General features: G+C 48.8%; 1 protein-coding gene across 2 annotated transcripts in view; it reads right to left on the bottom strand.

Moving 5' to 3' along the window:
* BRPF3 (bromodomain and PHD finger containing 3) overlaps positions 1 to 15,626 on the bottom strand; it is a 35,062-nt gene that overhangs the window by 16,650 nt on the left and 2,786 nt on the right. The window contains exons 1-7 of one of the 2 annotated variants that reach the window (XM_040249822.1): positions 13,697 to 15,531; positions 10,250 to 10,406; positions 7,756 to 7,887; positions 5,904 to 6,032; positions 5,299 to 5,611; positions 4,279 to 4,581; positions 1,459 to 1,968 (exon numbers count right to left, since the gene is read on the bottom strand). In XM_040249822.1, the coding sequence (XP_040105756.1) occupies positions 1,459 to 1,968; positions 4,279 to 4,581; positions 5,299 to 5,611; positions 5,904 to 6,032; positions 7,756 to 7,887; positions 10,250 to 10,406; positions 13,697 to 15,228 (3,076 nt within the window). In that variant the 5' untranslated portion in view covers positions 15,229 to 15,531. Of the gene's footprint in view, positions 1 to 1,458; positions 1,969 to 4,278; positions 4,582 to 5,298; positions 5,612 to 5,903; positions 6,033 to 7,755; positions 7,888 to 10,249; positions 10,407 to 13,696; positions 15,532 to 15,626 lie in introns of those variants that run through there. The other variant, XM_040249823.1, reaches the window with a different exon arrangement.

Genomic DNA, 15,626 nt, shown 5'->3' on the forward strand with positions numbered 1-15,626 from the left:
TACACATATACCCTATTTCATACATACATACGTACACATATACCCTATTTCATACATACATACATACATACATACATACATACATACACACACACCCTATTTCAGGCTCAAGTTCCTGACTCTATATACCATCCTCCTGCTCTAATACAGGCAAGCCTGGGCCAGATGGGAAGGGAAGGTATCGTTCGAAACAAAGTGTTAGGCAGGAAGCAAGCAAAACAGAGAAAAGCATGTGTTAACCACACAGTCCAAACCCACCACATAACAAGACATGAGAAGCAAAACCCAGGGCAGGCCCCTCCCTGCCAAGTGAGCTGGGCTTCCATATCCCACCGGGACAAAACTGCTCTGTCTGGTAACGGAGACCCTGCACGTTCAGGCCCACCTCGCCCAGTGTGTTGGTTCCCGATGCTCCGGGAAGCCCCTCTCCAAACTGTTCCTCACAGGCACTCTGTCCTTGGTTCCACATACCATGGCCTGAGCCCTTTGCTGCTTTTTACTCTGTCCTCATCCGCAGGGCCAGCTCAGGCACTGTCCCCTCATGAAGCCTTCCCAACCCTCTCAGCTCTCATTCCCTGACACATAACTACGCACTGTCCAGCACTGGGGCATCTCTGCACCTCAGGACACCATCTAGTCTCCCCACTGGGCCATGGACTCTTTCAGTGCTGCTCCCGAGTCTGCCTTATTCCTCTCAGTCAGCAGCCTGTGCTGGACATGCACTAAGGACTCCTTGGTGACAAGCCCTGAATACCATCTCCTATGACCCCTTGGCTCATTTTGCTGTGGCCACAGGTTCTTGTTTCTCAGACACGCAAGCATGTTTCCACACGCAAGGCCTGTGCACTTGCTGGTCTCTTTTTTTTGGAACATCCTTTTCCCAGATACCCCAAAAGCTCACACCTCTGGCTCCTTCAGATCTTTACTCAAATGTCACCTCCTCAGAAAGCCTTCCCTGGCTACCCTCTCTAATACTACCTCCGCATCCCCTGTGCCCCTGCCCTGCTGGACTTTTCTCCACCACTTCTAATATGAGACACAATTTACTTATTTGCTTTCAGTCTAACTCCTCTACAAGGGACTTATCTGTTTTATTTAATGATTTCCCACACACACACAGTAGTGCCTACAATAATGCCTGATACAAATATTTGATAAATGAATGAACTAAAATGAAGGTAGGAACCATTTTATCACATACAGCTTTGTATTCCCCTAAGGGCCAAAGAGAGCCCTTAGGGCCAGACACAAGCTGGCCCTCTCAAAACGCTTGCTCCAAGCCCGCTTCCCCAGGCCACTGCGCGTGTGCCAGGCCCAAGTGTGCGCTGCGGAGCCAGCCTCAACGCTACTACTGGCATCCACAGGGGCCACTACGGACACAGCTGACTTGGGAGGTGCTGGCTGCCAAGCAAAGCAAGAAAGCCTAAGAGGAGCGAGAGAAGTCTCAGGCGAGGTCACCTGTCTCTTCCTCCTGCTGGGGGGACCTCTCCCCTTCGCTTTGACTACAGCTCCTGCTCCTCGGCCGCTTCCGGGAGTGTCGTGCATCCTCGATGCTGGCAGGAGACACAGGCGAGTCCTCTGTGCCATGGTCCTCACCATTCTCCAGGGCCCTGTCTGGGCTCCTCTGGAGCTTAACCCCGTTCCTGGCCTTCTTGAAGAGGACTGATGTGCGGCGGCCCACGCCACTGAGTGGGGCACCAGTCGGGGATGTGTCGGGGGCCATGAGGGACACTTTGTTGATGCCACTGTCACTGAGCAAGCGTTGCAAGGGCTCACTCCCTAGCTGCAGAGGTGATTTTTCCAAAAGCTCTTCTTCTTCCGCTTTTCTGGGCTTGAGGAATCGGCTTGGAGGTTTGCTATCATTGATGGGTTTCAGAGTGGGGGGATCTGGAGGGGATTCTTGCTCAGACAAGGAAGGTGCAGGTCCAGTGGGTTCCAGGGTTGGTGGGGGAGGCATTTTGGAGTCATCTGTTAGAGAAAAAGAGAACCTGCTTGAACATTTTAGAAAAAGTCTGCCCCTACAAGTCAGATAATGACCCTGACAACTAAGAGCCCAAAGCATAGGCTGTTAGCACACTTGAGACGCATCCCAGCTCTCAGATTTGAGGTGAAGAAAAGGTAGGACTAAACTGTGTCTATGGGCTTCCCAGGTGGCTCAGTGGTAAAGAATCTGCCAGCCAAGTAGGAGACATGGGTCCAATCCCTGGGTTGGGAAGATCCCCCAGAGAAGGAAATGGCAACCCACTCCAGTATTCTTATCTAGAAAATTTCATGGACAGAGGAGCCTGGTGGGTTACAGTCCTTGGGGTTGCAAAAGAGACGGACACGACTTATCGACTAAACAGAAGCAGCAGTAAGTTTTGCATACACTGCTGCTGCTGCTGCTACTGCTGCTAAGTTGCTTCAGTCATGTCCGACTCTGTGCGACCCAATAGACGGCAGCCCACCAGGCTCCACCGTCCCTGGGATTCTCCAGGCAAGAACACTGGAGTGGGCTGACATTTCCTTCTCCAATGCATGAAAGTGAAAAGTGAAAGTGAAGTCACTGAGTCGTGTCCAACTCTCAGCGACCTCATGGACTGCAGCCTACCAGGCTCCTCCATCCATGGGATTTTCCAGACAAGAGTACTGGAGTGGGGTGCCATTGCCTTCTCCGTTGTATACATTAGTAGCTCTAAACCCTGGCTATGTATTAGAGAACCTGAAACCAAATCACTAAAGATGGAATTCTATTTTTTTTTTTTAAAAAAGCTTTCACCAGGTGAGTCTGATAAAGATAGGGTTATAAACCCCTACACCCAAGAAAGCCCAAAGCCCTCTGATTAATCAATAACTAGATAAGTCTCAACCTCACAGATTAAGGGTCTACAACTCTCTGCTGCTACTGCTAAGTCACTTCAGTTGTGTTCGACTCTGTGTGACCCCACAGACAGCAGCCCACCAGGCTCTGCCGTCCCTGGGATTCTCTAGGCAAGAACACTGGAGTGGGTTGCCATTTCCTTCTCCAATGCATGAAAGTGAAAAGTGAAAGGGAAGTTGCTCAGTCATGTCCGACTCTTCGCGACCCCATGGACCGCAGCCTACCAGGCTCCTCTGTCCATGGGATTTTCCAGGCAAGAGTACTGGAGTGGGGTGCCATCGCCTTCTCCGCTACAACTCTCTAGACCCAGGTATTTTCCCATCTGTCCATGTATTTTGTTTCATATCATGCAAGTGAAGCAAGCAGGACAAGCAGAAAGAATAAGCTTACAGATAGGAAAAATGAGAGCAAAGAATTTAAATCAGTGGCTCCCAAACATGTCTGTTCAACCTCCACCTTGAAACTTTTACAAATTGAGACTTTTAAGACAGCTCATATTTCCCTAATCTGAGTTTCTGGAACACGAAGCCTAGAAATTTTTGAAACCTCTAGAAGCTATTGCAACTGGTCCACTGGGCATGACTCTGCACTGCCTCAGCCTAGAAGTGGGGATGGATACAGATGGGATGCTGACTGCCACACAGGGAGCTGGGAAAAGTCACAGTGGACATGAAGCCCTCTAAGGGCTGAATCTGACCTCGGCCACATCCCCACTCTCTGCCAACCTAACACAGAATGGGCCATTCCCTGCAATTTGGCCCCTTTGCCTCTGAAGATAACTTCCAACTTTCTGGACTGTATGGATGAGAGGCCCTCCTGAGCTGACAATTCTGACCCCAGTGAAGTGGAGAGGATGGACAGCAACTCAGGTAAGAGAATCACTTCCCCCAGCGTCTTTTTAATATGGGGCCTTCCTTCTTGGGATGGGCCTGTAGATTTGCCCAGCTGGAGTCAAAGCCATGAGCCCAGACCATCTTTAAGGTTCTTCTTTTCTATTCTACTACACCATAACCTAACCTGCTCCAAGAGCCTCTCTACATGATGGGTAAGTTGAGCTAATATTTAACTGGTATGTACAATCAGCCATACCAGGTTCAAAATACCAAAATACTTCTTACTGTTAGTAAACAGCCACTGAATCTGCTCACAATCCAGTAGCTGAAAATCCAAATCAGTGGCCCTCAGGAGCCCCCTCCAGGACAACAGCTAACATCTACTCTGACTGATAGATTTTGGTCTCAATGGATTTTAGTGTTTTGAATGCCATCTCTAGGTGTGCATCAAAGTGTGACCCTTCCCAGGGCTCTTGCTTGTCCACTAGGGTCAGAATTAGGGAAGGATGCTCCCACAGTGGAATCCCAGCTTAACCCTCCCTTTCCCGAGCCCCAGCCCCTTGCCTGCCCGTGACTGTCTCTCACCTCTGTCCCCACTGTCTTCTGGCTCCTCCTGCGGGGCCTGCTCCAGCACAGCCACATCCCCCGGGGGCCCTGCTGGGAGCTCCCCACTGGACACAGTCTTGTTCAGCGATGGTGGTTGTGGCGGTGGCGGCTGCGCCAGCTTCTGCCGAAGAGCATTGATCTCCCGGCGCAGCAGGCGGACTCGGCGGGTCCGGGCCCCACTAGACCGCATGGCGCTCACCAGGTCCAATTTCTCCAGCAGTTCCTTCAGCTGCACTTCTGGGGACAAGTGGGCCCGGTTCTCTGGGATGAGGATGTTGTCCACTGCCAGGGAGAAAGGAGGACAGAAGGGGCTGAAGGATCTGCCCAGGCCAGGGCAAGGGGAAGGGGATTCCTTCAGATGCAAAATATTCTCCTGGAATGCCTGGGTCAATGGATTCCAGCAGCGTCACTGTGGGGCCTTGGCCCCGCGGCACTGCTGCCAGGAGGGCGGCCACAGGGATAAGGTCAGAATCTGGGAAACGTGCAGGAAGCAGTTCAGTCACGGTTACAGGCTTGTGGAGCAGGAACAAGGCAGCCTGGCCATCCCCCAACCTGAGTGACTGTTTGGCTGCTGCCATCAAGAAGCAGAGAGCAGGAGCAGGCAGACTGGGGATTTCAGAGGCAATTCCATTGTTCTGATCCTCCACCTGCACTCTTCTGAAAAAGCCAGACACCACACTGTACTCCTGCTGCCCAGGCTCCAATGCCACACAGTGGGAGTCCAGGAGAGGAAGACCCCTTGTGAAGCTTTAGTTTTTAAACAGACAGCTAGTACCTGATTCCTGTCCTACCATTCAAGAAAGGCTTGGTGAATAAAACTTTAACTCCTGGAACGATTCTAGCCACAAGCACATGGACCTCAGCCTGTGCCTACCTCCAGTTTTACTCCTATAGTCTACCCGGTAGCCCCCAGGACCATCCTAATCTCCAGTTCTCCAGGCTTTTATACCTGTGCCTCTCCTTGCCCCTCTCTCCTCCCCACCCGTCCCGGCTTCTCACCGTCTTCCCAGGAGAAGCGGTAAAAGTCCTCCGATTTGGGTGACTCGGGCAGATGGGTGCCCGTCTCAGGGTCATAGCCGATGTTCTCTGCCTGCCGCCGGGCGTGCCGCAGGATGGCCCCTCCCAGGTCCCGCAGGCGGACAGCTGCTCGGTGGAAAATTGTGTCTTTAGCATTATACTTCATGCAGTTGGTAACTATAAGGTTAAAGTCCTCCTCAAACTCCTCCAAGGTGTGGTACAGGTGGGACTCCAGCTTCCGCCTCATAGTAGAAAAATCCATTGGCTTGGATATGAATTCCAGGTAATCTGGAACCTAAACATATAAAACCTGTACAATTACAACAACCATTTACTAGCCAAACAGGCGCACCCTTCACCGGCACTCTCGACTCCCCATTTTCGGGCTTGGCCATGCCAGACTCATTCATAGCCGCCGGGCCCTGGACCACCCTGCTCTGCTGAGCCATCATCATGAACCAGTCTAGTAGCCTTGCCAGACTCCCCCGGGTTTTGTACACCCTGTGCCCCAACCCTTTCCTGGCCTACTCAGACCCTATTTCCATTTCAGGCAGGGCTCATTGCTCAGAAAGTAGTGGGGAACTTGCCTCACTCAGGTTGACGGGCTCGGCGAAGATGTGTGCGGGATCCTTCTCCTGCAGCAAGTCCAGTGTTGTCCTCAGCAGAACGTTGAATGGCATCAGCTCCAGCTCCATGGCAGCTTGCTGGATCTTGATCTGTGGGAAAGGTGGGGAGAATTCAGGACATCCCCCCCTAAAGAGGCACGGAACTTTTTCTTGATAACTTGATTTTCATCAGTCATGTACATCAAAGTTTCACAAGACAGTAAGCTAATCAGTACTTGAGTTATCACTGTACATAGCTTAGAAACAATGATACCAACAGCTACCATTTTGTGAACCTTTCTTATGTATTCAGCTCCGTAACAAAACTTATAGTACTAATAGTTAATACTTTTATGGTCCAAATAACATTCAAGATAGGTACAAATGAGGTATTTTACAAAGAGGAAACTGAGGCACAGAAGGACTAACTGGCCTGAGGTCACACAGCTAAGGGGCAGAGTTGGGATTTACAGTGTGTGCTTTTGACTACAATACACACTGCCTTTCTACTTATATTACCTCAGTTAATCATCACAACAACCTTGAAGGAGAAACTGTTATTATCTACGTTTTACAAATATGGAATCTAAAGTTTGAAAGGAATACAATGAGGAGTTACTAACCCAAGGTCACCTGGCTAGAAAAGAACAGGGATGGGATTTAAAGCAAGGTCTGACTTAGCCCAAGAGGCACATGATATAAAATGTGCCTTGGGCCACAGTTCCCAAGAAATTGGCCCTTGGGACATTCAGGTTGGCCTAGCATGACCAGGGCCTCGAAGCTCACCCCCTCAGGCAGCAAGCAGCCAGACACATTTGCAGCAGTGTGCTGTACAAACGTTATTTCCCATGTGTCTCCTAATGTGAAAAAGTTAGGAAACCATAGACTAGACTATGAAACATTCCTGCCTCTTGACTACATTCAAACAGGCCTGCCTGCATCCCCTGCCTACTTCCTTTCCCCTTACATTTCTCTGAACCAGAAATGGGAAAAGATGCTCAACTGGGGGATTAGGCCTGGGATGGCAGAGACAGTTTGACTATAAGGACAAGGTCCTTATGTATAGCAAAAGCTGCCCAGTCTCAGAGGTGGAAATTCAGGCCATTCAGCCCACAAGAGAAGGGTTTGTGCTGGAGCTGAACGGTGAAGCGGAGTTTGGAGAAATAAAGAAAAAACATCTTTAACTTGAGCCTCTGAAGCATGGAAGTAACAGCTGCTATTCCTGGACCAGAAAGAACACTTTTGGCTCGTCATTCATTCAATTAATAGTTTTTGCTCACTGTCATATGCAGGGTGCTGCAACAGACACTTTAGGGAAGCAAAGAGTATCAATAATGATGCGAGCAGCTGATACTTCTATAGCCCTACTGTATGACAGGCACTGTTCTAAGCTCTTTATATACACTAAGTCATCTAATCCTCACAACCTTATGAGGTACATTCTATTAATATCCTCCTTTTATAGTCAAGGAAACTTGAACTTTAAAAAAAAAGACTATAAGTGTTGCAAAGGGTCAAATGAGAACCCTCAAGCTCTCAGTCAAAAGTGATACCCATCGGAATGGCCTGAGAAGCTCTCCAAAATATTCAAGGCCAGGCTCCTCCTGAGATTTCATAAGTGAGAAACTCCAGGGATGGGCTCAGACATGTAATATTAAGCTTATGTTTGAGGCTACCAGAAGCTAAAAGCTCCCCAAGTTTGAAGCCATCAGTAGCACCACACCCAATGCCCAGCAGGCAGGACTTGGAGCCCATAGTGCTGGGCAGGAACAAAGCTGACACTGATGGGGGGAGAAAAAGATTTTGAACAAGAGCTCTGGGGGCTCCTCCTTACCTGCTCCCGCTTGAGCTTTTCTCTTTTCCGAATCAGTTCAATTAGCAGCCGTGCCCGCTCCAAATCGTGCCGGAGCTTCTGCCAGTATTTCAGCTCTTCCTTTACGGCACTTGTCTTCTCATCCTGCTCCCGCTGCAGGAGGGGAGGGAAAAGAATGAGGAGTTGTGGGCTTCCCTCCTGCCCAAAGTCCTCTCCCTGCTCAGCCTCACAGGCTCTCTGCAGCTAAGAGCCCCATGCCCTTCTTGGACCCTCGGCTCTGGAAAGCCCTTTCACCCTCTTCCATCACATGCCTTCCTCCTGTGCTTCCCCAGTCCTATGACAATGTCTCTTCCCTACAGCACGACCACCACTGCTGGGGAGAGAGATGGGACGACCCCCTCCTACCCTCAGGGACATCAGAGAGCAGCTGTGAATCCTCAGGACTGGAACGAATTTCAGAAGGAAACTAATAGACACCTCAGGGTGGAAAGAATTTCACCCTAGAGCTTCGACTTGGCTAGAAAATAAAGCGAAGTTTTTACCATAAGCTTGTACCTACTTATTTCAACATACTTTAAAATACCACCACTGCCACCAACATCAAACATGTGATTCTTGCCTAGAAAAACTACAATGTAGTTGAGGCCCAGGGTTTGATACACAAGGGCACAGCAGCATAAAGACAACAAAAACTGATCTGATAAACTGAATATAAAATGCTGAGAAGATATAAAATAGAGAAGATCTCAAATGGGTGGGGCTCAGGTCAGGGATTCCTGGGGTGAGCAAGCTTACTAGGATTTCACATGTAGTGATGGATGTGGATGAACAAAGCGGTAAGAAAGGCCTCTTTTGGAACTGAAGGGACCACAGAGCAGAAGTATGAAGGCACAATCAGTGATTCTTTGCTTGCTGAGAAAAATGGCCGGCCAGAGCAGAGGAACTGGAGAACCACACAAGCCAAGGAAGATCCAGGATCCAACTGGCAAGAAGTTTCAAACGCCAGGCAAAAAAGCTTAGCTGTAGCCTGCCTGAATGGAGGGGAGGGGTGAAATATATTCTGGAAAAAAAGCAATGACAGGATGGAGAACAGTTAAGTGAATAAGGCAGTACCAGTGGTGAAGTGAAGAAAGAATTAGAGGCTGGAGACCGTCTAGAAAGCTACTGCTGAAATTAAGGGGGCATGGGTGAGCAGAGTAGTTGTAGAATGGAGATAAAGGGGCATACACTGATTAACCCCCTGAAACAGACTGAGGGATGATTAACTGTAGCTCCTAACTGGAGGGAAGAGCCAAAAGTAACTCCAAGGTGGACAACATCTGAGGTCAAGAGGAAGGAGCTTCCATATCAACAACAGAAATACATTTATGGAAATGAAGGAAGATGCTGAATCAAGTTTCCAATATCTGACGTACAGGAAACAATATATACATGGACACCTACAGTCCCTTTGCCCAGAGAGACTGAGGGCAAAAAAAAGAGAGAGAATAAGACAAGAAACCTGGAGCTATAGCCACACAATTATGGACAACTATAACAGCAGACAAGCTCTCCAAGCCAACAGGTAGACAGCAGGGCCCCTGGGAATATTACCACTAAGGAGTAAGAAATAGGGTCAGCAGAGGGTGCGTTCAGTGGGGTACAGGAGGTGGGAAATGGTGTCACAAAGAAGCTTTAAGACAAAGTAACTGTGCTGTCAAATATCGTCCAACAGTCTACAAGGTGAGAGAATATGAAGGAAGACTTGCTGGGCTGGAAGGGTGTCACTATTGTTCTTGAAGAAGCTACAGGGGAGCAAGCAGACCATTTCAAGGAGAGAGCAAATATACACTTCTCTTTCAGGACTTTAGTTACAAAAGGCAAAAGTGAAATCAGACAGAATAGAGGGCAGCAGAGTCATGGGAAGGTTTGCTTTGTCTCTGGAGTAAAGGTGTAGGAATATTTAAAGGCAGAAGTAATGGAACAAGTGAAGAGAGAGAGACAACTAAATACGCTTTTAAAAAATCTCTCAGGGTGCCTCCACCATGTTGGAAAACACTGAACATGCAGCAACTCCAGCTGCTAATGTCTACAAGGCCACCCAACTGGGCAGGCTGTGTGCTACAACTTAGACAGTTAATTTGTGTATTTCTTATGGAATATTTTTTGGCAGATGGCAGTATTGTGTCTTACGCAAAGTATGCTTTTTCCTAACTCATATATCATGGCCACCTAACTCACACTCAGCCCACTTCTTTTCTGCAGTATCTAAAGGGGTTTCCCCATGTACAGGGAAAGTTGGGCCTGCTCTCCACTCTCCCCTAGAATTTGCTCCAAGCCAAGCCTCTCATCTAGGAGGAGTTGCTGTCTGGTCTGAAGAGCGTTACAGTGCTGGAGGTCACTCCTGGGGTGGACCACCTAGAGGGGTGAAGGCTACAGGCAAAGGCTGCAGAGGGCTCAGGGAACACTGCCCCACCATCTCTCCTTCATCACTCTCCACCTCCCTCCACTGCCCTCAAACCACTACTTAACTTACCTGCTCAGCATTCCTTTGAGACTGCAAGTGGGAGTGCAGGCGCCGGATGAGGGGGACACCATTCCGTGCCTGCCGCTTCAACAGCCAGTAGTTGTGAAGCCGTTGCATGAACTGGGTTTTCCTCTGAAAGGAGAGACCACTACAGATCTTGTTCAACCTTGAGTAGAGGCACAGGGAAGTGAAAGACACGGTCAGTGGGCAGCCCAGATTACAGCCTCCTATCAAGACCCCGTGCGTGGTTCATTTCTGAACTTGGTAGAAGAAGACAGAATAAAGTAGCCAAATGCCTCACCTCAGAGAAAGGTTTGAAAAGGATGGCAAAGTTAAGCAGCTCAGATTCAGCATGAGATATTTCACTTGACTGTCCACCTCCTGCCTTGCAGGTTCCAAAAGAACCCTCCCCAAGGAACCCAGACCCTTTAGTCCTGGACTCCTAAGACACAGGTCTGTGCCCCAATACCCTCACTCTTTTCTTGATAAAGGGAGCAAAAGGGAACAGGAACTTGTTTAAGCTGTGGGCAATGTAGTCACTATTTCCTGCTCCTTTGTGGCTAAGGGTCCCATCAGACCAGGGAGTAGTCCACAGCCAAGCTGGAAGGAAAATTAGTAGGAATATAGCAGGCTACTGCCCTCTGAACCCAAATGCAACCCTTTGGAGTTGTCTGACCTCAGGTTTTTCATTAAAAAACTCAGCAGCCTAAAAATGCCTAATTTTGAACCAAATTGAAAAAAAAAAAAGAATCTAAAGACATAAGAGGATGGAGAATATGAAAATTTAGCTGGCTCCACAAAGAAAAATAAATAGTATACAATATCACTTATATGTGGAATCTAAAAACTATGAGAATATGAGAGAATTCGCTGGCGGTCTAGTGCTTAGGACTCAGTGCTTTCACTGCGAGGGCCCAGGTTCAATCCCTGGTCAGGAAACTAAGATACTGCAAGCTGTGTGGCATGGCCAAAAAATATAAATAAATACAAAATGTAACACACTAGTGAACATAAAAGAAGCAGACTCCGAGAGAACAAACTACTGGTTCCCAGTGTATGGGGAGGTGGGTAATACAGGGCAAGGGGAGTGGGAGGTATAAAATACCAGGTATAAGATAGCTCAAGGATATACTACTGTATAACACAGGAAATATAGTCAATATTTTATAATAATTGTAAGTAAAAATTAATCTTAAGAAATTGTATGAAAATAAAATTTTAAAATTTAGCTGGCTTAACTACCCCAAAAGAGAAGTCTGGAGGTTAGGATTTAAGCCAATAACACATGAGGGGGTGGGGGAAGCAGTAGGAAAGGCATTTATGAGAGCTCATAATCTCTACAACAATGTTCAAACTGCAAGGTGGGTCACATTATTCTGTTTCAAATGATGGAAAGGCAGAAGGAGAACAGCTTCTGTTCTTGGCTGAATACATTGTTGAAGCCACTAACGCAGCTAATAAGATGGTGAAGTTGGGCAGGATTTGAACCCATGATCTCTCTGCTATACCATATTGTGTTCCCAAATTGATTAAGCAAGGACTCAGTGCTCCTCTGGCTTTTCCTCTGCTTCTCTTCCTCTAACTTGCACACTTCCACTGAAAGGAAGATAACTGTGGCTAAACAAGGAAGGTGGAACCTAAAAAGTATGTTCATGTTGGGCTGGACGTTGCTCACCTAGGCCTTGCGCCTTTCCATGGTCAGACATCCCTGCCCCAAAGCCAAGCTGACAAAATCAAGGCCTAGGCCTTTCCCCAAAGAACAGATTGCCCCACCAACACCCATGCCAAGCACACCTGCCCAGATGCAGGCATCCCCCTCCCTCTACAACCTCTTGGCCATGGAGGGTCCCAATAGCATTTGTGCAGGCAGGGGAAAGAATAATAAAAAAATAGCAGTAGCAGCAGCAGCCACCATTTATTGAGCGCTTACTATTTGCCAGGCACTGTGCTGAGTGCTTTACTTATACTATCTTACTGATTTCTCCCAATAACCCTTTAAGGCAGGCTCATTTACAAATAAATACACTAAGGCTGAATAGAAGTTAAGCGACTTGCCAAAGATCACACTGGTAGTGACAGAAGTTCAAGGTTCAAATGCAGGTCTCTCTGGTTCTTAGTCAGCATGCAGTGCTGGACCCTGCGAGAGACCACCTACAAGAGCAGACCTGACAACCAAAAAGTCTAGCCCCAGGGCATAACCACCAGGGGACTAAGCATGGACCCACTCACCCAACAGAAGCGGGGAGCCTAGAACAGCCTAGAAGGCCCATTTCCTATTGACTGAATCTAACTCCAGTCATGGTTCCCAAGAGCCTCTCCCTCTGGATCTTCTGTCTTCTTGTCTTCTTTCCAGATGGACAAGTCTGACTGCCTGCTTCCCGCAAACAACTCACTCTCCTCTGCCCACCAGTACTCCTTTCTCCCTGTCTCTTACACAAAGAGAGACAGACAGACAACAGGAACAGAACCTAAAGGCATCATGAGCCCCAGCTTGTGGTCCAGGGTCTGTCACTTTCCCTTGGTTCCTTCCAGCCCTTAGAACAGGACTTGGCATATAGTAAGTGCTCAATAAACATCTCGTTGAATGAATAAAGGAGTGAACAACTTTACCTCCCGTGGCCGCAGTTTCTTCATCTGGGGGTGTGGGAGAAGGTGCAAGGACTATGTTAGATGAATAATCTCCGAGACTCCTTCCTGCTCTAACACTGCAGTCTTTTTAATGAACATCAACAATGAGATGAGCCTCCAATGGAAAATCTTCCTGTCTCTTGCTTCTCTGCCAAGCTCCCATCCCTCCAACAGCTCCAGATACCTCTCTGATGATTTAAAACAGGCTTGGTGGGAGCCAAAGTTTCTTAGTTATACTGCAGAACTGATCTTTCCTCTAAATCTAAAAGTTTCTTAGGAGGAGACATAACATATCTTCCCCACACAACAACCCTCTTATGCCAAGTCCCCATCATTCCCCAGGATGGAGCTTTCTGGACAGCAGATACCCATACTGACCCTTTGAAACAGAGGTTCTCAATTGGAAGTACTTCAATCCCCATAACGTTACTAGAAACGTATGTGGGGAACATCTGAGGTTGTCACAAAGACGAGGCAATTAGGGAGGAGATGTGAATGGCACTCACACAAACCAGGGATTCTAAACATCAAGAAATGTATGGGATGGTCCTAATAATGAATTACCTCCTATCGAAAATGCCACTGGTGCCCTGTTGAAATATTACCTTAGACATCCCGTCGCCTGGGTTTCAAAGCAACTTAAGTGTGTGTCTCACCTTGAACCAAAGGAAATACATTGCTTTGAAGGGCACAATCAAAACCACAAACCAGACTGGGCAAGCCCAGGGTCCAAAGGAGAAGTCTAAATTTGAGAGCACAGAAGAGAACAGGAATTCACCAACATTAGGGAAGGAGGTCTGGCTCAGGGCCAATCCTGGGCAGGCTCACCTGTAAGAGGGTATCCGTGGGACAGTGACCATGGGGACAGTGGAGGTCGTGTCTCGACCCACTTCCTCTGGCTCCTTCTTGATCCTTTGCTTCAAAGTCATCTTGTTCTTCTTGGACACTCCCTTGAGGGGGCCACCTACCCCACCCTGCCCTTCACCTTCCTCCTCCTCTTCTACCTCTTCCTTTTCTTCCTCCTCCTCACAGGCCTCCTTCAGCCCTTCCTCGTCCCCTGCCTCACTCAGGCTTCCAGGAGAGTCGCCCTTCCTCCTAGCAGTGGCAGCACCTGGCGGTGAGTGGGCCTCACAGTAGGCAGTCTTGCGCACTGTGAAGATGGTGCCATTGAGGCCGGTCTCACGCATAGGCTCAATCTTCATGAAGAGCCCAGCCCTCTGTGCACACGTCACGTGGAAGGCCGTGTAGCAGTTCACCTTATGGCACTGGATAGCTGCACCTAGCCCCTTCTGCTTGCAGATATAGCAGGTTAGTTTCCAGCGGGCAGGTGGGATGTTGTCGATGCCCTCAATGGGCTCCAGGAACACGGTGTTAGCAAAGCAGACTTCAGGGATCCAGATGGCACACACCACATGGGCCCAGTGCCCATCACTGGTCTGTTTGAAGGCGCCACCCTTGTTGGGGCAGAGGACGCAATCCACAGGCCGGGAGGGAGACTGTAGGCAGCAGCGGCATAGCCACTGGCCCTCAGGGATGTAGGGGACGCCATAGCACTCCTGGTGTACAGCCAGGTTGCAGATGTCACAGAAGAGAATGACGTTGCTGTTGTGGCATTCATCATCCAGGCACACACAGCAGAAAGCATCTTCATCAATGAGTGACTGTTGGGCCCCACTACTGCGACTTTCCAGGTACGATTCCTTCTCAAGCCGGTCCACCAGCAGCTCAAAGGTGTCTGCCGACACCAAACTGTACCCATCTGCTCGCCGCTTCTCGTTTACCAAGTCCAGCCAGGCGAGGTCCTCCTCATCCATGTCATACTCGACTTCTGCATCCAGATCTTCAGGTGACTTTTCAATGTAGCGGTAGTAAGCAGCAGGCAGCGGGGGTGCTTCTGGCTGACTGCCTGAGTCCACCATGCGGAAGCTGGGTTGCGGGAGGTGGAAGGAAGAGCCAGATGCATGCTTGGAGCAGGACTCCTTCTTTTTGCCCTTGGATGAGGGTTTTTTGGACTTGCCAGGGAACTGAGGCTGCTCACTGTTTTCCTTGTTACTATTGCATTCGGTGATATCCTGGGCTGTCAACTCATCCTCTGTGATGATCTTGAGTGGATCATAGATGCTAATACGATGCAGGCGTCCATCGATGTCCACCTCCACAATCCGCTGGGCCTGGGCATACGTCAGGGTCTCCCGAGTGGGTGAGCACTTCAGACTATAGGGGGATGGGGAGCGCCGGCCCTCGGCATTCGGCCGCGACTTCCGGCGAGGCTTCCTCATGGCACCTGGGAACCAATGAGACAGACCTAAGGAGAGAAGGCCAGGAGACTGAGCTGGGAGGTTAGGCACGCATGCACTCATTCACCTTTCCTTCTGATCAGGTGGCCACTGAGCAAACTGACTATTTCCTCAGCCTGAGCACCCTACCCTTCAGGCATCATTTATAATGGCTTGCTCCTTCACCTCTTCCAAGCCTTTCCATAAACAGTGCTTCTCAGTGAGTCCCTCTCTGACCATTCTACTCAAAACTGCAAATCCCTTTCCCTCATCAGTCATCTTTCATCCTGCTTTGTTTTTCACTGTTACACTCACCAATTTTTGCTGTGCTATGTAATTTACTTATTTATCATGTATATTTTCTTCCTTCCACTAGAATGTGGGCTTTCCAGGTGGAACTAGTGGTAAAGAACCTGCCTGTCAATGCAGGAGATGTAAGATAGAAGAGATGCAGGTTCGATCCTTGGGCTGGGATCCCCTAA

Source organism: Oryx dammah, unplaced genomic scaffold, assembly GCF_014754425.2.
Source record: "Oryx dammah isolate SB20612 unplaced genomic scaffold, SCBI_Odam_1.1 HiC_scaffold_11, whole genome shotgun sequence".
NCBI lineage: Eukaryota > Metazoa > Chordata > Mammalia > Artiodactyla > Bovidae > Oryx > Oryx dammah.